Below are 26,926 nucleotides of genomic sequence, written 5' to 3' on the forward strand. Positions count from 1 at the left end.
AAAATGGATAAGAAGTTATTTGAGGGACGTCCCAAAAAGAAAATATAGAAAGTTATCTGGAGGACATAAGAAGTGGAGTATTTTTTTTAGAAGGCAAAGAGAATGTTTGACTGTGGTTATTTTAAAAGAGTTTATAAGCTTTAAAAATTTATATTCCCTCTATCCCAATTGTATTGCCCCAAAAAATGGGACACGCAACAGGAGGGAGAAAAAGAGAATCAATTAAAGTAAATAAGTGGGGGACCCATCAAAACACTTTCCGTTCCATCTTCCTGTTCAGATTCTATTGAACAAGGATTTACACAATTGACATACTTTCTGCCAAAGTTTTAGAGGGAATCAAAATTCCCTCTTAATTTTCAAACCTAAATTTAAAACTATCCTAAATACAGCCTATAAAAGGCTTTACAACAACATGCTACCTACATTCGATCTTCTACAAAAATCAAATGAGAGGTAAAGACTTGACTACATCCCAAAGAAACCAACTTGTTCAATTCCCTCTTCTTGGCAAGAGGAATGGAAAAGTTTCATCAAAACATAAACTTGAAGCAAGCATCAAGTTCGGGAAGAGCCTACACACGGTCAATCGTCTTTGGGTTGCAGCAAAAAAGCTAGAGGAAGAAGGTCAACATATTTTCATACAAAGTGGAGAAGAGTTGTAAACAATTTGGAAGCAATATCGATTTTGGCACTGACAAAGAGAACAACAATTAGAAGATTAGCACAAGGTATTGGCTATAGTAAAAGCATTGTGGGAAGATGGATAATAAAAGGGCTTATCAAAGCTCACACGAGTGTCATACGACCTGATTTGACTGCTCAAATAAATTGTTAAGGTTAAGATTCTCACTTGAGGCTATTGAACTAGACAAAATTTTGAAAACATTCTAGTTTAGGAGCATGCACAATATCTTTCATATTGATAAGAAATGGTTCTACATGACATGTAACACCCCGATGTTTATAAACTTTGCAATCCAAAATTTAAAGAACTAATAGATAAAAATAAAACTTCTTGACTATTAAAATTTAAACTAATTTAGAAATCAATTTGCCAAAACTAAAGTAGTATCATAAAAATAAAATAAAACTTAATAAGTTCAACTAAAAAGTTCAATGCAAAAACTCTATCCCTAGTCATTCTCCACTTCCATGGCCACCTCGACTCTGGAACTGCAAAACTGAAAAGATAAGGGGTGAGCATATTGAAAATATACTCAGTGAGAAACCATGCAAATATTCACATACGCTTAAACATGCAAATAATTCACATTATCATACACATATACTGATAATCTGATGGGCGAACTGAGAGCCCCTGAACATGTATTTCAACATGGCTAAATTTCTGAACATGTATTTCTACATGGCTGATTTTCTGAACATGTATTTCTACATGGCTGAACATGTATTTCAACATGGCTGATTTTCTGAACATGTATTTCTACATGGCTGAACATGTATTTCTACATGGCTGAGCAAGTATAATCAAATATGAAATAAGAGCATATAAAAACATACATGAATATAACCACAAGCATATAATCCCTCACCTTAATGTCGTACATAATAAAATCAACAAATTCTGGAATGAAAATCTTAAATGCGCCGCACCTAATTCAATAAATACAATGCTTCAATAAAAAAAATCCTACAATAACTTAAACTAAAAAAAATCCTATAAATGAATCTATATAATCGATAAAGTATATATTTATAGCCTAAATTGCGCATATATATATATATATATATATATATATATATATATATATATATAGGGGAGGGCTAGAATAAAAACACTCTTAAGTGTATAAAATATAAATGATTTTCAGCCCTTAGATCATCAAGATCTACGGTTGATTCGTAACCCTTTTGGATGAATTCGTGGTCCTGGGTTCGAATCTCAAAGGTAGCAAAAATTTATTTTTCACAATTCGTAACCATGTTGGATGAATTCGTAACCCTGTTGGATAAAATTCGTACATTAAAAAACGTTTATATTTATATTTTAAGAAGTGTTTTTACTGTAGCCCTCCCCTATATATATATATATATATATATATATATATATATATATATATATATATATATATATATATTCACTTTCTTTTAGAATTAACCCTGTTTCGTAATTGTTGAAAATTCAATCTATAATAATTATGGAATCAAACCATCTGATTTAAACTCATTTCAAAATTTTGCTACCTTAATCGAATGTATAAATTTGCAGACTCCCAATTGACCACGAGGGTAGACTCTACTTATAAACATCATCCTTAACCAAAAAAAATTAAAGTAATAAAGCTTCAAAGAAAACGCACTAACTAAACAAATTAAATTTTGAATTGACTTCTTATATGAAAAATCTCTACAGCAAAGCATCAAAAGCCAAAGGAATTCCAATTGTCTCTATATATCCGAAAAATATATATATTTTACTAAAATATATACTATAAGCCAAAACTAATCAATTGAAACCTTTATAAAAATATTTGAAAAAAAAGTGTTCTGAAGTAGCACACATAAGCAACTTCGATTTTTGGCTGACTGGAAAAGAGGGTATTCATAAATCAATATTTTCTATTACTAATCTATGTTCAAAGGCTTACTAGTTAGAATAGACTAAAGTAAAATTCATGAAATCTATGTGTAGAAATAAAGGGAGAAAATAACGTACCAAATTCTTAATTCTTTGCTTCGATTTCTGCGTGTATCCGTGTGTGTTTTTAGCATAATAATTGTGCTTCTATTTATACTAATTTTTAAAGAGCTTTTTGATAAATATAAAGATTATATATTTTATGTATATCTCCTAATAAGATAAAAGTAAAGATGATAAAAGAGTTCTAGTTCTAATAGGAATCGAATTAATAATAATAATAATAATAGTCTACATAAAAAATTACTACATAAAAATTAATGGTGCATATCTATATATATATCATGTAATTATTTAAAAAAAAAATAAGCTATACAAGAAAATACTATTAATTAAACTTATAAAATAAATCTAAATTATCGGGGTGTTACATGACAAAAGGTTCTCACAGGTTCTATTTGACACCAAATGAAACTGAGCCACATAGGATATGCAAAAGCAAAAAATGCATTACTAAAGTGATGTTCATGTGTACTATTTGTGGACCTTTGTTTACTGTAGATAGGTCAGTCAAGTTTGATGGTAAAATATGAATGTTTCCTTTTACACAATCCATTTCAGCTAAGAGAGCCAGCAAAAATAGAGCAGCATGCACACTTGAAACCAAGCCAATACAGTCAATTACAAAGAATGTAGTCCGAGACTGCTTGGTAAATAAGGTATGCAATGCAACCTATTTACTCTAAGTGTATTTAATGTTTTCAGGCAAAAATAAAGCTTATTTACTTTAGTGTATTCAATGTTTTCAGATTTTACCCGCAATAAAATCTAAGTGGGCATTGGATGAAAGCAAGCATATCTATATACAATAAGATAATGCTAAGCCACAGATCAAGAATAACCATCCCATTTTCAGAGAAGCGGCAATACAAGATGGATTCTTTTTTAAGTTAGTCCAACAACCCTCCAATTCTCCTGACACTAATATCAACGACTTGGGGTGGTTTAGGGTGATTCAATCCATTCAAACAGAAACAATGTTCTACACAGTGGATGAATTGGTTCATGCTGTTGAACAATCATATTTATCCAACTTACTCCAAGTACACTAATCAATGTATTCCTATCATTACAAGGTTGTATGGTAAAAATCATGAAGGTGAGAGATGAGAACTCTTATAAACTTCCTTTGTGAAGAAGGACAACCTTATAAGGATAGAAACACTTCCACTCAATTTGGAAGCACCGGAAGATTTGGTAAGAGAGTGCATAATCTATTTACTCGAAAGATGAAATAGAGATGGCATGTGCACACTTAGCAACACCCTTGGTATTGATATAAACGAAGGCAAAGGGCAGTAAGATGGCTGTAGCAGTTGTACACTGCCAAGGGAAGGCATTTTTTTGTAAAAAAAGATAGCCCACTGAAACATATGTACAAACAACCTTATGTTTTAGACATTGGCGGCTTATGTCTTGTGGCTTAGCTTTTTATGCCATTTTGTAATTAACTATGTGAATATCCTTTTGTATGATGCAAAACAATATGCAACAAATTTTATTTTATCCTTATATGCAACACCAAAAAATTCAACAATGGGCAGCCAACTATACCATAAAATCTAATAATGGGCAGCCAACTACACTACAAAATCCTGCAATGGGCAGCCAACTACACCATAAAATCCAATAATGCGTAGCCAACTACACCACAAAATCCAACAATGGGCAGCCAACAATCACCACAAAATTCAACATACAACCACAATCACAATAAACAACTATAATCAACTAAGTGCGAGCATAGTCTTATCATTTCAGCCAAAGAAATAATTTCCCACAGGGAAAACTATAGCCAAACACCAACAAAAAACCATGCACAATAAACACACAAGGGTCAGTAGGGAAAGATCAAACCAGGTCAAACAATTGAGGAAGATAAATTCATAGCATTGCCTTCCTCGGTTCACTCAAACACCCGCCATCACCGAATCTGTCCCACCAAAAGGCATCAACTTTCAACTTCAAATCTGTCCCTTTGGCCTCCTCCGCCATCACCGAATCTCCCACGAACGCCCATCGCCGGAATCGGTGGAAGGGAAAGCTCTCAGCGATTGGGGTGGATTCAGAACTTTCTTCATTGGGAGTATGCAGGTACGCCTACGTTGGCGGTGGGCTTCATAATTCACGATTGTTGTGTCCAGTGATTGAAAGATCTCAGATGGGGAATCATTAGATACATCATCGATCTCGGTAATTGGGGATGAAAACTTTTCAGATTTTGGCACAACAGGATCGGGGGTGGAGACCGTGACCGAGAACGACGGTGTATCCATGCAGCCGATGGGATTTGTTGAAGAAGAAAGTGAGAGGGGTGGGTGATAACACTCATGTTTCCATGGTTTTTAATGTTCATATGATGTTAATTTTATTGGGAATTGAGTGTTGGATGATTGGTTTATGCTTAAATTGATTTATCTTGTGAAACATGATTCTTAATCGAACTTTGAAGGAATTTTCAGGATTATTGAGTTCGAATTTGGAAAACGTTCTGAAATAGAAGTTGTAGATCGTCTCGATACGAGTTCGTGTGCGCAAATAGATCATAAATCGGAATATGGATGAGAAAGTTATGACCAAAATAAGAAAGTCGTGCGCAGTAGCGAAACGGTGGTGACCGCCGCCGGGTCGCCGCATGTCCGTATTTTTGCGTTTTTCTTCATTTTTCAAGTTATTTTCGAGCTCAAACTCTGTAGTTTACACTGGTACTATAAATAGGTCTTCTTTTGATCTATTCAGGGTCCCCAGCTTTAGTTTTTCAGTTTTATAGCTTTAGATTTTCATTGCTTTCCAGTTTTTAGAGCTTGGATTAGATTTCCACAAGATTGAAGATTCAAGATCATTCTTTCATTTTAATTTATTTCAGTTCTTTCAATTACCTTTTTTTTAATTATGTTTATGTTTTATTTTAATATGTCTGGCTAGTTTTCTTATCTAATTCTAGGGTTTGTAAATAGTTAATTAGGTTCATGTGATTTATTTGTTAGTACCTATTTACCTTCCAGTTTATGATTCATAATTCATGGTGCTTGAATTCGTGTGAATTATCTGATCAATAGTTTGCATGTGTAGTTATTCGGCTTGAGACCCAACAGAGATAGCTGTTTAGCGGATTCAGAAATGTGTGATATGATCTTAACCTTGAGACCCAGCGGAGATAGGTGAATCATAGGGAGCTAGCTATTCTTAGGAGCTATTGGGAGTTAATAGATTTTATTGAGACCTAGCGGAGATAGAGAATTTACTAATCTACGATCGTTGCTGCTCCTGCTCTAGCGATAGTGATTGGTTAATTAAGTGACCTATCATCATAACTGGATTAAATTGGTTAATAGGATTAATAGATTTATTATGTGGATTTAGTTAATGAAATTACTACCCGAGGATCAGTTGTCTTTATTATTTGATTTTTCTTCGTGAATTTTATTTGCTGCTGTTTGAGTTTAGTTTTAATTAAACCTTCTTCATAATCGTTTGCTGTCTACTGTTATAGTTTGTTTAGGAGATAGCTAGAGTTATTTCGTTGTGTCAGTCTCTGATACGATACTCGATTGCTACATATATGCTACAATTACACCGTGTTAGTTGCGGTATCTATTACTAAGAAATTAGTGATCAGTGGGTTGCGAGAGAGAGGGTTTGGAGAGAGAGAGAGAGTCTTAGAGCGGCGCATTAAGCAAATGAGGGGATAATGAGAAACCCTAATTTACTTTAGGGTTAAGGGCCTAAATTAAACTTTAGTTAAACTCTATTAGGGCCCTAATTTATTTCCTCATTTGGATGGGGACATTATAAGTGAGATACCCAAAAAGAAAAGTTGGGACGTTATTAATGGGACGGAGGGAGTAAAATATTTCAAAAATTTGTACGATACTTCATCCGTCCACGAAAAAGAGTCTCATTTGGGGTTTGACACGAGTTTTAAGAAAATTATTAAAGTAGGTGCAAGTGGGATAAATTTACAATTTGTAAGGGTATTATTAGTACAAAAAGTAGAATAAAAGTACATTTTTAGTTTAAAAAATGGAATAAAAGTACAATTTATAGTTAAGTATAGGAGAAAATGTATGGTGTGATGATTCAAAAAGTTAAATGAGACTATTTTTCATGGACAAAAAAAGGGGTAAGTAGGACTCTTTTTCGTGGAGGGAGTATAATTTTTTAAAAGCTTTTAAGTTGTTAAAGTATTTGGATAATTGAGCTTATAAGCAATAAAGAGAATTTTTTTTGTTAGAGAAAGAAAATAGAAGATAAATAAATTTAAAATGATATATGATAAAAATAATAAATTATAATTGAAAAATATTTGTAAAATAATTGTTACATATAAGATTATGAAAAAATAAGTTGGATTATAAAAACTTATTTATTTAGGGAGCTTATAAGTTTTTGGAGCTTATTTTTAGAACTTATAAGCTGTTTAATAGTATTTTATTTTACCAAACACTTTGAAGGAGCTTATAAGCTCCTAAACAACTTATAAGACCATCCTCATTTACAGGTTTTTACTAACATTATCACACTCATATCAACATATTCCCCCCTCCTGTTATTTTCAACTCCAATACCTACTCAAATTAAAGTTTTTGCTGACATCATCATGGATCCACTTTCAATTCACTTAATATTTATTCACATTATATTTAAATTTCACATTTATTCTTTATAATTTAATAAAAATTAATTTTTTAGTTATTTTTAATTGATATAAATAAAAATAAATTATTTTATAAATATAGCAAATAAAAAAATTATTTAAGAAAAACGTAACAAAACAAAAATTATATTAAAACAAAATGTAATTGTGTATTTGACAACTAAACATAATAAAACAAAAATTAGTTAAACAAAACACAATTGTGATAAAAAGCAAAACAAAACAATGAAAAGGAAAGGAAAATAGCATAACTGAATTCACTTAATATTTATTATATTTAATTTAATAAATTTACTCTTTATAGTGTAATATAAAATAACTATTTTATAATTACTATAAATAATACTTTTTTATTTAAAGCAAAACATACAATGCAAAGGTCAATTTAAATGCAAGAAAATTAAATAGAATAATTGTCAACAATTAAAAAAAATATTTTGAAGAAAGATAAAAGAAAAGAAGGAATAAAAATGAATATGAATAAAATATTTACAAAAGAAAAGAAAAGAAAAGTAAAAGAGAACAAAAATTGTATTATCTCTCTTTGCATGTGAGAGATGTTAAAAGCATCCACATTGGTCGACTCACAGGGCTGACTAGAGTCAGCCCAAGTTATGAGTTAACCGATGTAGGTCTGGCCGACTCGAGCTCTGGCTCGATGAGATGAGTCGGGCTCATCCATCTTTTTTCATGCGCGTGTTTACACACGCTGTAATTATTATTTTTTTTATTTGAAAAAAACAGGTGCAAGTATTATGGCCATTTGCAAAAGCTACGGTACTGAAACTCTCAAGAGTAAAAATGGAGTTTTGGAGAGTTGCAGATGGTTTGGGGAGAGAGAAGACAAACTTTTGGAAAATGGCAAATTTTTTGAGCAAGCAGGAAAAAAATTAAAGTTCAATTCATCTTCATACTAATTCTGTAATTATTTTTTCAATATCGTCCTTCTTGTTTTGTCTAGAAGTTGAATTATAAAAATGCTAAACTAGTATATTTACATATATAAGATGGACTTTTTTTTTTAGAATGATGGACTTATTTTAATTGATGTAATTTTCTTATTTATGTTTGTGAAATGTAATAGTATTTTAATTATTACAATTTTTGAATTTAAATTAACTCAAAATTCAAAAATTCAAAACTACTCCATCAGATTCAAAAGTGGTACTAGAGCATGGATGAGTCAAGTATTGACTCAACCAATGTAGATGTTCTAACAACACATCTTCTCTCTCCTCTATCCATTAACTCCCTCTTCTAACTAAATCCCCCCTAAAATACTTTTGAGGATGCATCCCCTTATTAGAGATGCTCTAAGTTATTTTGGGGAGCTTATAAGCTTGGCCAAACACCCTCTTTGTCAAATATCAAAATTATATCTTCAATTAATATTCGAACTCGAAATTCCATCAAACACTCCAACAAAACTCGAACCTAATTTTAAAATGGGTTGGAATTAAATCTACCCACATCAATAAAACATCTTACAAAACTACCCACTTTGAAAGTCAAAACCGAAAAGTACACTTGATGGTGATGGCTTGCTTGGTTTTTTGTAAAAGTTCTTACACTTTTCTTACACAAGTACAATTGTGTAAGAAAATGGGTAAGATAGGTAGTTAAAAATGCACAAAACCAGATAAATGTGCAATTATTGTAAGATGATTGACGTATAATGCCCTAAGTTTGAAAATAATGAAGGTAAGTTTGTGTATAATAAAACAGTAATACGAGGATGTAAAAAATTGTACTTTAAGTATATTTGGAAACAAAAAAAAAATTTGAACCTAATGTATACATTATCCGCCAGTAAAAAATAGCCGCTCGCAAAAGCCGCCGGGTTAAGCCGCCCAAAGAGCATCATCCAAGTGTTTGGCCCAATCTTTCTTGTTGTCGACACTCTTCTCCAAAATCTGCTTGATTTCTCGATTTGCTAACTCTGCCTGCCCGTTAGCTTGAGGATGATATGGAGTCGTCACCTTGTGCTTTACTCCATACTTCGCCAAAACGCTTGCTAGTAGCTTGTTGTTGAAGTGCGAACCCCCATCACTAAGCAACGCTCTCGGTGCTCCGAATCGAGTCAAAATATTCTTTTGCAAGAATTTAATGACTACCTTTGAATCATTGGTGACAGTCGGGATTGCCTCCACCCATCTAGACACATACTCAACCGCAAGCAATATATAGGAAAAACCACATGAAGGAGGGAAAGGACCCATGAAGTCAATTCCCCAAACATCAAATAGCTCTACCTCAACAATGATGTTCTGCGGCATCTCATCCCGCTTGGTAATGTTGCCCATGCGTTGGCATCGATCACAAGACTTCACGAAAGCATGACAGTCTGCAAAAATTGAAGGCCAATAAAATCCACTATGATTTACCTTCATGGCAGTGCGGTTGGCTGCAAAGTGACCTCCACTAGGTGAGCTATGGCACTCCTCAATGATCTTCGGCCATTCATGCTCCCTAACACATCGCCGAATAAAGCCATTGGCGCACCTCCGGTATAGGTAAGGATCCTCCCAATAATAGAACTTGACATCATGGAGGAACTTCTTCTTTTGATAGTGCGACAACCCCTCAGGAAGAGCTCCAATAACCAAGTAGTTGCTAAAATCGGCATACCAAGGATCCTTAAATAGTACCGCCCAAATCTGCTCATCGGGGAAAGACTCATTAATGGCCATCTTCGGATCATCCCCCTCGATCGGATTCTCCAATCGAGACAAGTGGTCAGCTACCACATTCTCACATCCCTTGCGATCTCGGATCTCCATATCAAACTCTTGCAGTAATAAGATCCAACGAATCAAGCGGGGCTTGGAGTCCTTCTTTGTGAACAAGTAGCGGATGGCGGCATGATCAGTGTAGACAATTGAATGAGTTCCAATCAAATAAGAACGGAACTTATCAAAAGCATACACCACAGCTAGCAGCTCCTTCTCCGTGGTAGTGTAGTTCATCTGCGCAGAATCCAAAGTTTTACTTGTGTAGTAAATTACCTTGAACAACTTATCTCTCTTTTGCCCCAACACAGCTCCCACGGCCCAATCGCTAGCATCGCACATCAACTCAAACGGGGCACTCCAATCCGGCGTGATCAAAACTGGCGTAGTGGTCAGTGCAGCTTTCAACTTCTCAAAGGAGACGAGGCACTCATCTGTGAAGACAAACTTCACATCCTTCTCTAGCAAAGCACAAAGTGGTTTTGACAGCTTGGAGAAGTCTTTGATGAATCGCCTATAAAATCCTGAAGTGGCATTTTTCCCAATTGAGCACTAGTGCCGTCTCCTCACAACGCTGCAACACTTGAGCAAGATTGTCCAAACAATTATCAAAGGAGGAACCAAAAACAGAAAAGTCATCCATGAATACCTCCATAATGTTTTCAATCAACCCATGGGAAATCGCCATCATGCAGCGTTGAAAAGTGGCAAGAGCATTGCAGAGACCAAAAGATATCCTCCTAAAAGCAAAAACGCCATAGGGACAAGTAAAAGCGGTCTTATGCTGATCCTCCGGGGCTATCATAATTTGATTGTAGCCCGAGTACCCATCCAAGAAACAATAGTACTCATATCATGCCAAGCGGTCAAGCATCTGATCAATAAATGGCAAAGAAAAGTGATCCTTACGTGTGGCTGCATTCAAAGCTCGATAGTCAATGCACACGCGCCATCCTGTGACTAGCCTCGTAGCTATAAGCTCATCTCTCTCATCCTTAACCACAGTCATGCCTCCCTTCTTAGAGACAACTTGAGTTGGGCTCACCCACTCACTATCAGAGATGGCATATATGATTCCTGCATCTAACCACTTGAGCACCTCCTTTCTCACAACTTCTTGCATCGCCGGATTCAAACGTCACTGCGGCTGCACCTTAGGTTTGTATTCCTGCTCCAATAAAATACGATGCATGCAAATAGAAGGACTAATTCCTTTGATGTCAGAAATAGACCATCCTATACCAGACTTGTATTTCCTCAAAACTCGCATCAACTTCTCCAACTCCAATGGAGATAAATAAGCAGACACAATAACAGGAAACGTTTCATTCTCACCCAAAAATTGGTACCTCAAGTGCTCAGGAAGTGGCTTCAGCTCAAGTTTGGGTGCAGCTGCAGCTGCAGCTGGCGCAGGAAAATCAGCTCCCTTTTCCGTGGACTTGCTTCCCCCATCAACAGGTTTGTGAATATCCATGTAAGGCACATGATCAATGGGATGGCTCTCAACGGCCTCCAGCTCTGCAATATAATCTAAAATCTCATCACATGCCTCATCAAGATCGGAATAAGGATATAAGGACTGTGTGATGCACTCCTCCAAATGATCATCTACAGCTGCAGGAAAATCCACCATAGTATCAATTAGGTTGCAATCCTCAACTTGTGGCTCAGCTGGCTTCTTCATCGCATCATAGATAGACAACGTCATCTTCTCATCATTGACACGGAAAGTCAGATCTCCCTCCTGAACATCTATCAACGCACGGCCCGTAGCTAGAAACGGACGCCCCAAGATCAATGGAGTATTCTTGTCCTCCGGCATGTCCAATACTACGAAATCTGCAGGAAAGATAAACTGCTCCACCTGCACTAGAACATCCTCCACAACTCCCTTGGGATAAGTAAGGGAACGATCTGCCATCTGCAAAGCAATAGATGTAGGCTTGATTTCTCCAATCTCCAACCGGTTGAAAATAGAGAGAGGCATCAAATTGATGCTTGCCCCTAAATCACACAGAACACGTGAGAAATTCTGCCCTCCAATCACACAAGCTATAGTAAAGCTGCCAGGATCCTTCTGCTTCAATGGTAGCTTTCTTTGTAGCACAACACTGCATTCCTCGGAAAGATTAATCGTCTCATATTTCCCCAACTTCTTCTTGTTGGAGACTGCATCCTTGAGGAACTTGGCATAGCCTGGCATATCTCTCAAAGCGTCAAGTAAAGGAATATTGATGTGAAGCTTTGAGAATACCTCCATAAACTTGGCTAACTTCTCATCCATCTTTGGCTTTGCCAGGCGACGCGGGAAAGGCGCTACAGGCTTGTACTTTGGCCTGGGAAACGTAGGAGTAGGATTGGGCTCCTTCACAGCAGCAGAACTAGATGCCTTAGAAGTAGGCGGCGAATCGCAAACAATCGTCTCCAAATCATCCTCCTCAATGATCTCTACACCTTTTTCCTTTCCATCCTGCAACTCTGGATGATTCTGATACTGAGTCCCGCTCCTTAGATGAATCGCATTACACTGATTTTTAGGATTGATCTCAGTGTTGCTAGGAAACTTTCCTGGTGTGTGCTGCGCAGCTGCTTGGTTGGCAATTTGACCAACTTGAGTCTCCAAAATCTGCACTTGTTTGGATAGTGATGAAACATGATTTCCTATTTGACTCACTTGGTTCTCCATGTTGGTCTTCCACGCACCTACATTCGTTTCCAAACCACCTATCTTTCCCAACACCAGCTTCATCATGTCTTCCATCGAATCTTTCTTTTGCTCATTGATAACTCCTCCGCTAGACACAGAAAATCCAGGTGGAGGCTGCAAAGCATTGTTCGGATTGCCGTAAGAAAGGTTAGGATGCGGGCGTGCTCCTGGCTGGAATTGCTGATGACCCTGCTGAAATTGTTGATTTCTGCCATACATTCCTGGCTGTCCTCGCTGGAAATTTCCATAATTTCTGCCATTCACATAATTGACATCTTCCATAACTGACGGATCTATCACAGCTTGCTCAGGACGTCCAACATTCAACTCACCAAGTTTTGTAGTCAACTCTGCCAGCTGTGTAGCCATTGCTGTCTGCTGTGTAGCCATCGCTGCTTGTTGAGTAACCATTGCTGCAATAGGATCAGAACTGGAAGCAGCTGCAACCTTCTTCAATTGTATTCGCTCAGATGGCCATTGGTAGCTTGTGGAAGACATACTGTCAATAATGTTCCATGCGTCAGAACTACTTTTCTGGAGTAGAGAGCCACCTGCAGCTGTATCCATGTGCATCCTTGTACGCTCCCCGCAGGCATTGTAGAACATTATCACAAGCGTGCCCTCATCGAATCCATGGTTTGGGCACTTTCTGAGCTTCTCCTGATATCGCTCCCAGGTTTCCGCTAGCTTTTCTCCATCGTACTGTTGAAACTGCACGATGTCCATCTTCAACTTCAATGTAAGGCCAGGTGGATGGAACTTGCGTAGGAATGCATGAGCCAAATCTTCCCACACGATATTATTTCCCAGCTGTAGCGTATGATACCACGACTTCGCCTTATCCCGCAGTGAAAAGGGAAAAAGACGAAGACGGATAATGTCATCAGGGACACCATTCATCTTCACCGTGCTACACAGCTCCAGGAAATGCGCCAGGTGCACATTAGGGTCTTCGATCGCCTGTCCACCATATTGGCTCTGTTGGACCATCGTGATCAGACCCGTTTTCAGCTCAAAGTTGTTGACGTTCACTCTTGGGGGCTCCTGGTACACATACTGTGGTATGAACGTGATGAGGACTGAAATATGCACCAGCGCTATGCACTATATAATGGGAACATTTCTATTTATGCTTATGATTAGTATTATTATTATGAAGCTAACGAGTGCAGGTTTAATTGAAGACTTGGGATAATAAAAGAAATAATAGAGCTTCCGGCGTAGTCAAACAAGCATAGGCGATTCAGACCAAGGTCAATGTATTAAAGGGGCTTAAGCCCAATTATCTTAGGGAATGGGCTTGAGGCCCTAAGGCTTATTTACATGCTTATAAATAGAGACTTAGTAGTGGGTTAGAGGATCATCTCATTTTTACTCATTCATCTCTTGTAAAATGTAATTCTCTCGAAGATAGTGAAAAAATCCCCAACACCCCGTGGACGTAGGTCTTCTCGACCGAACCACGTAAATCCGGTGTCGTTTACTGCTTTCTAGTTTAGGTGTTGGTTTCTCGTTTCACCAGAACGCTTCATTGATGGCTGGTTGTTTCTGAGCCTCTCTCGTCTCCTGTGCATCAAGCAGCTTCTTCAACTGTTCTTGCAAAGCTTGAATTTGGATTTGCTCTGGTGTAGCCATCGTATCTGTCTCAAATTGATCGTTCTGCTTCTTTAGATTGCGCAAGGTCTTGTTGTGTAACACCCCGATAATTTAGATTTATTTATAAGTTTAATTAATAGTATTTTCTTGTATAGCTTTTTTTTTAGATAATTACATGATATATATAGATATGCACCATTAATTTTATCTAGATTATTATTATTATTATTATTATTATTATTATTATTATTATTATTATTATTATTATTATTATTATTATTATTATTATTATTATTATTATTATTATTTTGTTTCCTATTAGAACTAGAACTCTTTAAAGACTAGTATAAATATGGGATCAATTTTCAAACCCTAAAAATCACACATACACGCAAGAATTTTTACGGCAACAGCAAATATTTCTTTTAAAGTTCTTCTTCTCTAATCACCGGTATGTTCATATTTCTTAAACTTTCAAGGTTTCATGTTTTTTTGTGTGTGTTTAATTTGGAGTGTATATATTAATTAATGTTTTGATAAAGTTGGCAAAATCTCTACATACCATTCACTCGAATGATGACAAATTCTTTAAAGGAAATTGATGATTTCAAAAGGTTATTTTATTTAGCTAGTGTACGTCCCATATTTTTTTAATCATAACCCTTGATTTTAAAAGTTAGATTAACCAAATTTTTTTTAAGTTTGTTGGTTTAAAAGATGGTTTTCCTACTGTTAGATTTTAGAAAACTTTTTATATTTTTTTATACTCAAGTATATATAACTATACACACACGCACAACTAGATCAGTGATATATATATATATATACATTCATACATTTTTTTTTAAGTTTCGTTTATAGGATTTTAGTTTAAGTTAGGATTCATATTGAAACGTTGTATTTATTCAATTAGGAGCGGTGCGATTAAAGACCTCATTACGAATTCGATTTATTAGCTTCGACTTTAAGGTGAGGGATTATATGCTTGTGGTTATATTCATGTATGTTTTTATATGCTCTTAGTTCATGTTTGATTATACTTGCTCAGCCATGTAGAAATACATGTTCAGCCATGTAGAAATACATGTTCAGAATATCAGCCATGTTGAAATACATGTTCAGCCATGTAGAAATACATGTTCAGAAAATCAGCCATGTTGAAATACATGTTCAGCCATGTAGAAATACATGTTCAGAAATTTAGCCATGTTGAAATACATGTTCAGGGGCTCTCAGTTCGCCCATCAGATTATCAGTATATGTGTATGACAATGTGAAGTATTTGCATGTTTAAACGTATGTGAATATGTGCATGGTTCCTCACTGAGTATATTTTCAATATGCTCACCCTTTATCGTTTTCAGTTTTGCAGTTTCAGAGTCGAAGTGGCCATGGAAGTGGAGAATGACTAGGGATACGAATTTCTTTTACATTGAACATTTTAGTTGAACTTGTTAAGTTTTAGTTTATTGTTTTATTTTCATTTAAGTTTATGATACTACTTTAGTTTTGTCAAGTTGACTTTGAAATTAGTTTAAATTTTCTTTATAAATCAAGAAATTTTATTTTTACTATTAGTTCTTCAAAATTTTTAAATTGAAAAGTTTATGAAAATTGGGGTGTTACATGTTGATTTCAGGGTGGTCAAACTCAAAGAGAGGATTCCCGTGAGATCTTGTGTTCATATGCAACCTACAGAAACACAACTTATAAAAGTTAGAAAAGAAAAATAAAAACAAAAAAAAACTTGCAGTACTATAAAGTCCTATTGGAAATATTAAAGTAAAATCTAAACAGTCCCCGGCAACGGCGCCAAAAAGTTGATCACTATTTTTATAGCAACAAATAACTGCAACTAAACAGTGTAATTGTAGTATGCAAATAGCAAGCAGAGTATCGTATCCACAGAGACTGTAAAACGAAATTGCTATAACTATTACCTAAACAGACTCTCACAGTATGCAAGTAAACAATTATGAAGGTGAATTACGAACTAAATTTAACCAAATTAAAACTAAAGAGCATATAAATAACAATTACTTAACTCAAAAATATGGAAAACTCTGACCCTAGGGATGTACTTTCACTAATCAACTACATGTATTCAACCTATTGATTCAATTACCAATTTTAATCCAACCCTGATGAAAGATCACTATATTATTCACAAGCGTCTCTAACGACCACCTATGAACGTAGATTAATTAATCCCTTTTCGCATTCAAGACTCCAAGGAATAAATTAACTCCAAATAGCACATAAAGAATAGCTTCCTATAGCTTCACCTATCGCATTCAAGACTCAAGGATAACACTATATCATGCATTCCTGAATCGGCTGAACAATTATCGCATTCAAGACTCAAACTGAACAGCTAAACATGTAAATCATTGATCAGATAATTCACAAGAGAACAGGCACCAGGAATCATGAATCACAAGTTGGAAGGCAAATTGATATCAATAAATCAAAAACACATAATCAATCAGCTATGTACAAACCCTAGGTTCAGATTAAAAGACTAGCCAGACATAGTAAAATCAAACATAAACATAATTAAATTGAACGCAATTGTAAAAACAAATTGTATAAAACCGAATTAAAACGATTGTAGCGGCTTGAATCTTCAATCTTGATCCAAGCCTTGAAAACTGGAAAGCTAAAAAGTTCTAAAGCTATGTAACTGAAATATGAATGTTGGGAACTGAAAAACTAAAGCTGGGAACCCTAGATAGGTCTAAAGAGGACCTATTTATAGTCTTAGGGTGAAAAACCAAGTTCTAAACCGAAAATAACTTGAAAAATCGTAAAAACGCGGAAGTAAAACAAAACACGCCTCAAAACGGCGACCCGTTCGGCGGTCGCCGAATTGATCGCCGAAAATGGCCTCTTTTCCTCATGAAAACGGTGACCGTCGTTTTTTCCACCGAAGGCCAAAATTCAGTCAGGGTTTTCGGCGACCTAGCCGGCGATCGCCGTTCTGGTCGCCGTTTTCACTCCTTAAAACGCTGAAATTCGGCGGTCAACTCCCTTTGACCGCCGAACTGCTCTTTTTCCGTCCCGACTCCAGAATCTTCGTCTTTTCTCGATTTTTGGGCTCGATTCTCTCAAAACTCTTCTCTTCAACATGTTCCTTACACTCCATGCTCCAATATCACTCAATTGTGCATCCAAACAGTCAAAACTACACCCAAACGTGAAATCACGAAATAATAGTCAATAAACTCTAAACGATAATGAAACGGGTGTAAAATCGACTTAAACTACAGAATATAAACCATAAAAACCATGCAAAATGAGTGTTTATCAATCATTAGGTTAATTTTACTGTATTACGCATAAAATAATAACGTTTTTTGGGTTATTCAGAATTTAAAAATTGATAACATACTAATAAAAACATATATAACCATAATTACCTACTATCCGCCAGTAATTAATTTTTTTAAGAAGTAGCCGCCGGGTTTGAAAAAACCCGGCAGCTACTTCTTAAAAAAATTAATTACTGGCGGATACTTGTTTATTATGGTTCTATATTTTTTTATTTATGTTTCTAGTAATTTAATAGTTAATTATGCATTATTATTAGTTGATGTTTGTTAATTCATTATGTTTTGTAAATTGAATTATTTTTTGTATTGAATAGGTCCGTTATTCGAGGCCCGAGCAAATCAATCGTCCAACAGTTGAGATCAGTACGTACAACAATATTAGTTACCTATCGACAGTAGTCCAGAGACTAAACGAAATTGGCGGTTTTGCACTGGAGAATACGTTCAGGCAGGGGTGCTTTGGGATGATGTTGGATTGGCAGCCGGGCCAGAAGTGCAATGCTGCATTGCACCATATTGTCTCTCGTCATCTTCAGATCACGGCCTTCAATGAGGATGATGAGATCTCCTTCTACATCAACGAGAGGAAGGTTGAGTTTACTCCGAGAGATTTCGCTCTCGTGACAGGATTGTCCTTTGGGGATGATCCTTTTGACCCCGAGGCTGAGCACGATCTGAGCGAGGCTCGGACATTTAGACAATTTTGCCGCTCTAAGCCGGTGTCAGTGCGGGACCTGGCGGATATATATTTCGACACCGCCAATCCAATGGTTGACCCCGACGGTGGGTTGTACCTCCGTGTGGCCCACTTGTTGGTGCTACACGCATTTGTATTAGGAGTGGACGTGCGACGACCCGTGCAGTCCTGGACTTGGAAGCTGGTGGATGATTTGACGGCCTTTTACAGATTTCCTTGGGGATCGTGCGCGTATAGGAGCTTGAACTACAGGTTGAAGCACAACACAATCAAAAAGGATTGTAAAAAGTATCACTTCTACGGTCCTTCTTGGGCCCTATTCATTTGGGGTCTTGAGAAAATTCCCGAATTGGGCCCAGCCATAGCCATATGCAATGCGGGGGTTTACCCTAGATTTCGGAGGTGGACGTTCGTGAAGACCAAGTTCGATGGGTTACGGAGTTTATTTGAGTCTCCGGTAATAATTTAGTTGTTTATTTGTTAATATTATTTTATTTTATGAATATTAATGTTTAACTACATTTTTTTTGTTTCTAGGAGAACGGGATATGGGAGATGATCCCCGATGAGTACGAGGCCAGGACATCTTACTGGCTATCGGTGGCAGGCGTCAATGCCGGGATAGGGGTTCGAGTACCAGAGCCGGGAGTCTTTGGTCATAGGCAGCCTCGGGTGCGCTACACTGGTGGGGACCACAACGAGGATGCTCCTGAGCATCAACCTCGGCGTCGCAGTATGGGACAGGATACTGGCAAGCGCCCGAGGGGACAACTAGTGGACACCTCATCGAGCAGCAGCCATCACGATCAGAGCATTGGGGGCGATCACCCCGTTGATTCTGGTCGAAGGTCTCACAGTCACAGAGCCCCGAGGCCTAGGCACGAGGATGCTCCTGCACCATCACAGTGGAGCGAGGAGGATTGGCAGCGCATGCAGCACATGATGCGCAAGAGTGAGGGACGGATAGCGAGGAACGTGGAGGACAACCTGTTCAGGAGGATTAAGAATTGGTTCGAGGACAAGTTGGATGTTATGCGTTGCCGATGCTCGCATAGCACTGATGTTCACGTGCCCAGACCTGCTCCACGATCTCACTCTGACAGGAGACGCGAGCCCCAGCCCGAGCCCGACTCCGATCCGGCGCAGCCTACATCCTCAGAGGCCCCATCGCATCACCGATCCCCTGCACATGAGTTTCCTGCACGAGAGGTGGGACAGACTACTAGTGATGCCATGCACACCCCGCAGTGGCAGCATGATCCGTTTGGTGGGCCACGCTACTCGTGGGCTGAGCCGGGCACGAGTTCAGCATACCCTTTTGAGCCGACCCGTTCTTCGGCTCCGATCCTGACTCAAGATGAGATGCACGAGTATTGGAAGCAGTTTAGTGGGGTATGTTGTCGTTGCATTAAATTTACAAGTCATTTAATTTAAATTATGTCAACATTGTTTAACTTGCGTTGTTTTAAGTGAATTATAGGGAGTTTCTGAGGCAGTTTATGAGGCAGTAGCTGCTGTTCCCCTCAATATTTGTGCACCAGAGGTTCCACGCAGAAGTCGCCGAGAACGGAACCCGTCGGCTGCACTTCGATCACCGTACGTGCACAGCGCCGTGCCGAGACCCGTCGACTCACAGTATGTTGACGGGTTTGAGCGTATGATGGAAGCCGGCCGCCGTGGACACTACCAGACGGTGTTGGTGGCAGAGAGCGAGCACCCTCTCCCGTATAACTTTTGGACCACTATGCAAAACACGAGGACCGACCTCTCGTCCAATGTTGGTTAATTTATGAATCAGTTGTTATCATGTAAGTCTGGTCACTTATTACTAACATTTAAGTACGTGCAGACTGTTGATATGTACATGATGACGATGAGATCGAGGTTGATGAGGGGTGATGACTTGATAGACGGTGTTGATGCGAGGACCACTATCATATTGGATACAGAATTATTCGTAAGCATTTAATTAAATATTATGTTGTTATAATCAAATATGCTTTTAATATAATGTTTAATTGCTGCAGAAATATTTCGATGATGAATTCACGGAGTTGCTACAAGCGTGGCGCAAGATGTTTTCCTCGAGGGCAGAAGGACGGCTTGCCAGGTCCGACGCAGTTTTTGCTTCGTGGGAACCGCATCCCAAGAAGATGTATCTGGTGCATGGGCATGGGGTATCTTCGACTCATGGCTCTTGGATGCATGCCACAACGGTACACATATATATCTACAGTATAAATATGTTGGAGTAGTTCATTTTTTATTTCCTCTTCACCAATTGCATTTGCGTGTGCAGCTCATTTTGCCTATACATGTGTGTGGACGTTACATTACATGCCGAGTGGATTTGCTGAGGGGTATTTGCGACATCTTCGATTCGCAGTTGTTCAAGACCCTGGCGCAGAAGCGCTACGATGTGATCGCCGCTCTATATCCGCTGCAGTACCTATTGGGTAGGCTGCTTGACGTGTCCAAGTGGTTCGAAAGGACCACAATTGTCCAAAACCCGTTGGAAGACCTCTCATGGCGAAGGTTGAAAATCCAATATGCCGAGGAGAATGAGCAGTTTCAGCAGCCAGATCAATGCAGCTCCGGTGTTTATGCGTGCATGTATGTGGAGCGTCTGATATCAGGCTCGCCGAGCCTTGCGTGGGGCAATGGGCACGCCGCCGACTATAGGCGCAAGATAGGCAGTAGCATCTATGAGTTTTGCATCCCCACATCGCAATAGATTATGTATTTCTACATTTAAATGATAATTATGCAAATGACGTTTTGATTAGAGGTTGGAGTATCTGTTTGAGTATTTTTCTATGAGTTTCCACTTGCACCCTACATAAAATTATGAAATAAGATGATTTAATGAAGTAGCCGCCAGTAAATCATTATCCGCGATCAGTAGCCGCTTGAAAAAATGTCAGCGGCTACTGACGGCAGGTAATGAATTTCTGGCGGCTACTTGTAAATTTCATCTTATTTGATAGTTTAATGCATAACCAAGCTATCTCTGGGTATTTTATGCTATTAACTAAACTTTTATATAAAACATTGTTCACTTCTCCAAAGTCTCATTCATAATTTCAACTCATAATTGTTAAGACATCTCCATGTTGGTCATTACTAAAGGCATGTGTTTTCTGTTTCAAATATTTCAAATCAGGCAGCACAACAGATTCTAAAACATCAAAAAAATGCTAAAATTCTAAGTAGCCGCGGATGTTTTTGTTGGGCGGCTACTAGTGCTAGACACTTAATTACTGGCGGATAATGAAAAATACATGGTTTTTGATAGTTCATCGATATTATACAAGTGACATTGCTTCGAAATTTATTCAATCAGTATCCAATACTCCCAACTTCAGAACATCAATTACTGGAATGAAAAAACATCAATATCCATCGAAATTTTATATAAAAAGAAATTAAACTACTGCTCCCAGCCCGTACCCTTGCATGCTCTACGTGTGTGGCCAGGCGAGCCACATAGACCACAGGTTTTGGGTGCTCGTTTTCCCAGACTACTTGATGCATCCGTTGTAGTAGTCCTCTGAGTCGGCCTCTCACCAGCTGAAGGAATTCTAGATTCTCTTGGTCGACCAGCTTGTCGCCGAGAAAGGTTTGGCAGTACAATATCAGTTGCAACTTCAAACGGAATTTCCCAATGCTCTAAGGGAGGCAAGTGATTTACTGAACCGGAGTATGTTTGAACCAGTGAACTCCGCAGGTAGTAAGCTTCCACGTAATCTTCCACTGGCTCTTTCGCCTCACTACGAAAAGAAAGATTATATTTAGTAGGCATCTAATAACTGTAATTTTATAATAAAATAGATTTAGCATACGTAATGGCTGCGATCGCATGAGAACACGGCATGCCGTCCAGGTCGAATTCATTGCATTCACAGCTCTTCGCTTGAAGGTCAACCATGAAGCGACGATCACCGGCACGAACCCTATATTTTCTCTCGGAGGTCCTCTTCGCAGTGTAACGACGACTCTTTGAGATCTCCGCACTTATCTTCTGTGTTGCCTCTGGAGTAAGAAGATCATCGCTCTCTTCCGCAGATGCAAGTCTGTCATTGAACCACTGCTCCAGAACCATCCTGATTGCCTCCAGCATGGAGCATATAGGAAGGCGTCTGGCCCACAACAAACGGGCATTCAAAGCCTCGGCAGCATTAGCTGTAAGAAAACTATAACGGGTCACCGGACTTTGTGATCGTGCCCACTTCTCAGGGCCTACGCGCATCAACTTCCCGTACGCCGCCGGCTTCAATTGAGCCATAGCCGACATTGCACGTGAAAATTCTGAGTCCGTGTAGGCGTATGCAGCCTGGCGGAAAAGCTCAACAACAGCTTGCCCGTAGCCCTTAATTTTGTTTTGCAAGTGGTAGTAGCAAAGACCGTGAGTAGCATTTGGTAACTCGCTCTTCACAGCATTGGCAATGGAGACATGCGCATCAGAGACAACTAGTAAGTTGTCGGGCTGACCAAAAGTTTGTCTCACATTTGAGAGGAACCACTTCCATGACTCATCATTCTCGATCGGCCCGACACCAAATGACAACGGAAAAACTTACTCGTTTGCGTCTTTTGTCACGGCGACGAACAAAATACCATTGTTCTTCCCCTTCAAGTGTGTGCCGTCGACCACAATCACTGGTCGAAGCGAAAAGAAGAAAGGTGTGATGGAAGCCCCAAGAGCAAGAAACAGATGTTTGAACCGGTTGTTTTCGTCTACTTCCAAATCCATCACGGTGCCTGGATTCGCTTGACTTAGGGTATACAAATATTTGGGCAGAAGAAGGAACGAATCATCAATTCGACCGTATATCTTCTCTAAGCTGAGATTTCTTGCACGCAGCGCGACATCATATTTGATTCTGACGCCAAATTCACGTAACAACTCTGCCATAATAGATTTCGGCTTAATGACCTCTCCGTCATCGCGTATTCTTTTTTCCACATAAGCTGCAACCACATTCGAATGTGCCTTTATTCGTTTCAAAATGCCCAATTCCCCTTGGCAAGAGTGCTCTTTAAACTTATGCACTCCCCACATCCCTCCGCCGTGACAAGATGCACGCACATCGAACTTGCACTTATCAGAGTGCTTGCACTTGTAATAGAGGCGTCCCTGATCTAAGCGTACAACTTTTGCCTCAGCCCCTTGCTTCATATTCCAGAAGCCAACAGCAAGGACCAATTCTTCTTTACTGTTGTAAAAAGAGTTCTTCCCCAAATCAGCAACTCTGGACAGCTCACTCTCGCGAGCAACGAGCGAATTCGTGGCGTCCACTGGAATCAACGGAACTATCCAATTAGATAGATCACCGGTCGAGTCCGTCGGATTTCCGTGACGGGTTCTACTTTGTCGGATCCAACCTGCTCGCTCGGTCTCCGTGAACTCTATCAGATCATCGTCTAATAAATCCTCAGAGGCGGCAGAATCTGTGCCCGACTCGTTCGTTGGATCGTATTCTTCGTCTTCTTCATCAGAATCGTCATCAGGTTCTTCGGCTTCGTCTTCAGGTTGTACGGCTTCATCCGTCCGCACCTGGTTGAAACTCCCGCATATTTCATTCAGATTCCATGCGGATTCGTCCAACGGTTGCCCATCCCATGAAAAGTACTGTATTGGAGGTGCGCTCTCGCGAGCATGATACGACGTCTCATACTGACTAGATTGTGCTTCATCATCTCCGTATCCCGAAGCCTGGGCAAAATCAAAAGTAGGGATGTACGCTTCTTCGACCGGGTCGTTGTTGTGCTCAACGTACACCATGGGATATTCGGCAGTTTCCAACAAGCCTTGCACATCATCGTCGTCACTTATTATGCATTTCGTCTCCCTTCCAAATCGATTGGTCGCCAAATAATACAATTGATAGTTCGGGCTCAACGAATGCGTTGTCAGCACATTGTTGATGATGTATATCAGGCTCACAACTGTTTCATTTAAGAGGAGAAGGACCTCCGTAGCCCCGCCAACATAGTATATACCATCGACGACTCCGTTGTATTTCACATATATGTATCTCACGAATTCCATCTATAAAACCACATAAAGTATAGTATTAAAATACGCTTAAAAAGTTTAAAACATCCGAATAAGCTCAAAAAATGAAGTATCCGCCAGAATATTATTATCCGTCACCAGTAGTCGCTGACCTTGTGGGGTCGGCGGCTATTGTCGGCGGCTAATGAAATTCTGGCGGATACTTTATTTTTTTTGTTCAAAACATTCAATTATATTAGAAACAGGTTTAATATTTCCCTAACATGCTTTTAAATTTCAGATAATAAAGAAATTCATTAAAATAACGTAAAACATGCTCTCAACGTTAAAAACAACATACGATTAAACATGCAAACTATAATATATACAAACAATACAGGAGAATCACCTTTTCGGGCTGAAATTCAACACAAATTGCCTGCTCTCGCACAAAACCACTCAAATCTTTAGGGTATGCCTTAATTTCTGAAATTCAAGGTGAGTATTTCAATTTGTGTTTTGGTCATTCACAAATGCAGCCTTATAAGGTCTTGATTCCTTACAAAAAGTTCACGTGAAGTGTAGTGTTCATTCAATACGGCTTCAATCTATTATTGCATGTCACCTCACACATGCATAAAATTAGCATTAATGCCCCACTACAACCAAAATTTTTGCAGAGTCACCTTCTCAGTATGTACTTTTAATTTTTTACTAAAAAATTAACAAAAAAAAACAACAAATACAAAAGAGGAATGCGTATGTTATATTTAAACATTCATAACAAGCTGAAAAATTAAAAATTATACATATTTTGACATAAAATAATATTTTCTGCCTCACAGACCCAGTATCCGCCAGAAAATCGTACAAAGGACCCAGTAGCCGCCCTACCTTTTTTGTTAGCGGCTACTGATAAAGAAAATAATTTTATGGCGGATACTGTACGTTTTGGCTATAGAATATTATTTCATTTCCGAATATATGAATTTCCAAATAATTGGTATATAATTTCTTATTATTTTATGTGCAAGTCTATTATTTTATGTGTAGTCAAGCGGCGGCGGTTTTTAATATGGATGCTTCAAGTGCACCTGGCCCTGATGGTTTCTCTAGTAACTTCTTTCAAAGTTGCTGGGATGTGATTAAAGCGGATGTCATTGCGGCTGTTCAGAATTTCTTTCGCCATTCTTATTTACCTTCTGGGTGTAACTCCAGTACGATGATTTTGATTCCCAAGAAGGATTCTGTCGACACTGTTGCCGATCTTCGCCCGATTGTCCTTTCGAATTTCTTATTCAAGATCATCTCGAAGATTCTTGCTTCTCGTCTTGGCGTGGTGGCTGCGTCTCATGTTTCTGACAATCAATTCGGCTTTATTAGCGGGCGTAATATTCATGATTGCATCATGCTCAGCTCGGAAGGTTTCAACTGTATGAAACGCACGGACAGGGGACGTAATATGGCTTGTAAAGTTGACATCCGAAAAGCCTTTGATACTATTCGATGGGATTTTATCTTGCAAGTTTTGCGAGCTAATCACTATCATGAGAAATTCATTTACTGGATTTCTATTATTTTCAGCTCGGCGAGGCTTTCTATTCTCTATAATGGTCAGCTGCGGGGATATTTTGCTTGTTCTCGCGGAGTGCGTCAGGGAGATCCCCTTTCTCCGATTCTCTTTGGAATTGCGGAGGATATCTTGAGTCGGCTTTTTAAAGGCTGCGTTGATTCTGGGCATCTTGAACCTATGCGCTATAGTCGAACTTTTCAGTTCCCTACTCACTTGTTCTATGCGGATGACGTTATGATCTTTTGTAAAGCTACGGTTCGGAATGCTAGAAAAATTCATCAGATCTTTTCTTACTATGACTCTATATCGGGTCAGCAGTGTAGTCTGGAGAAGTCTTGCATTTACTTTGGTTCGGGAGTTCTCAATGACAGGAAAAATGCTATTCATTGTGAGCTCAGTTTCACTACCGGGAACCTCCCTTTCAATTACTTGGGAGTTCCAATTTTCGTTGGGCGTCCGAGAGCTTCTTTCTTTCAGGCAATTCATGATAGGATTGTCCAGAAGTTTGCTCGATGGAAAGGTCGTCATCTTTCTATGGCTGGGAGGCTTTGTTTAGTCAAGTCGGTTATTCAGAGTTCGATTGTTCACTCCATGATGGTTTACAAATGGCCAAAATCGTTACTGCACTCCCTTGACAGGAAATGTCGTAATTTCGTTTGGTCGGGAAATATTGATAAACGGCCCAACTGTGCTGTTAGTTGGGGTAGAGTCTGCTCCCCCTTGAAAGAAGGCGGCCTCGGCATTAGATCTTTTACGTTAATGAACAAATCTTATTTGATGAAGCTGGCTTGGAAGTTAATTCAGGGAACTGTTTGGGCGCATTCAATTCTGAGATCGAGATATCTAAACAATTTTGGGGTTGCAAAGGATTCGGTGTCCAACTCTTCTGTTTGGATTGGGATGAAAGAAGAAGTCAATCAGTTGGTAGATGATTCTTATGTTTGTATTGACCGTGGTGAGCATACTTACTTTTGG

At 38.5% G+C, this 26,926-nt stretch overlaps 2 protein-coding genes across 2 annotated transcripts; both read right to left on the reverse strand.

Moving 5' to 3' along the window:
* Window positions 1-21,685: 21,685 nt before the first annotated feature.
* LOC131019691 (uncharacterized) lies at window positions 21,686-23,638 on the reverse strand. Its single transcript, XM_057948283.1, has 2 exons — window positions 22,223-23,638; window positions 21,686-22,150 (listed from the first exon to the last, which is right to left on the reverse strand). Exons 1-2 carry the CDS (start codon window positions 22,672-22,674, stop codon window positions 21,811-21,813), a joined length of 792 nt encoding a protein of 263 aa, XP_057804266.1. The 5' UTR covers window positions 22,675-23,638; the 3' UTR covers window positions 21,686-21,810.
* LOC131023261 (uncharacterized) lies at window positions 22,957-23,559 on the reverse strand. Its single transcript, XM_057952805.1, has one exon. It carries the CDS (start codon window positions 23,557-23,559, stop codon window positions 22,957-22,959), a length of 603 nt encoding a protein of 200 aa, XP_057808788.1.
* Window positions 23,639-26,926: the final 3,288 nt, after the last annotated feature.

The sequence above is a fragment of the Salvia miltiorrhiza genome, chromosome 4 (assembly GCF_028751815.1).
Source record: "Salvia miltiorrhiza cultivar Shanhuang (shh) chromosome 4, IMPLAD_Smil_shh, whole genome shotgun sequence".
NCBI lineage: Eukaryota > Viridiplantae > Streptophyta > Magnoliopsida > Lamiales > Lamiaceae > Salvia > Salvia miltiorrhiza.

Bases quoted from the DNA above. Each gene is read 5' to 3' on its own strand.
- LOC131023261 (XM_057952805.1), bottom strand. From the start codon at position 23,559: ATGAAGCAAGGGGCTGAGGCAAAAGTTGTACGCTTAGATCAGGGACGC.
- LOC131019691 (XM_057948283.1), bottom strand. From the start codon at position 22,674: ATGTCGGCTATGGCTCAATTGAAGCCGGCGGCGTACGGGAAGTTGATG. The intron at 22,151-22,222 runs GTATGCTAAATC...TTCTTTTCGTAG, and splicing joins CATGCGATCGCAGCCATTAC to TGAGGCGAAAGAGCCAGTGG.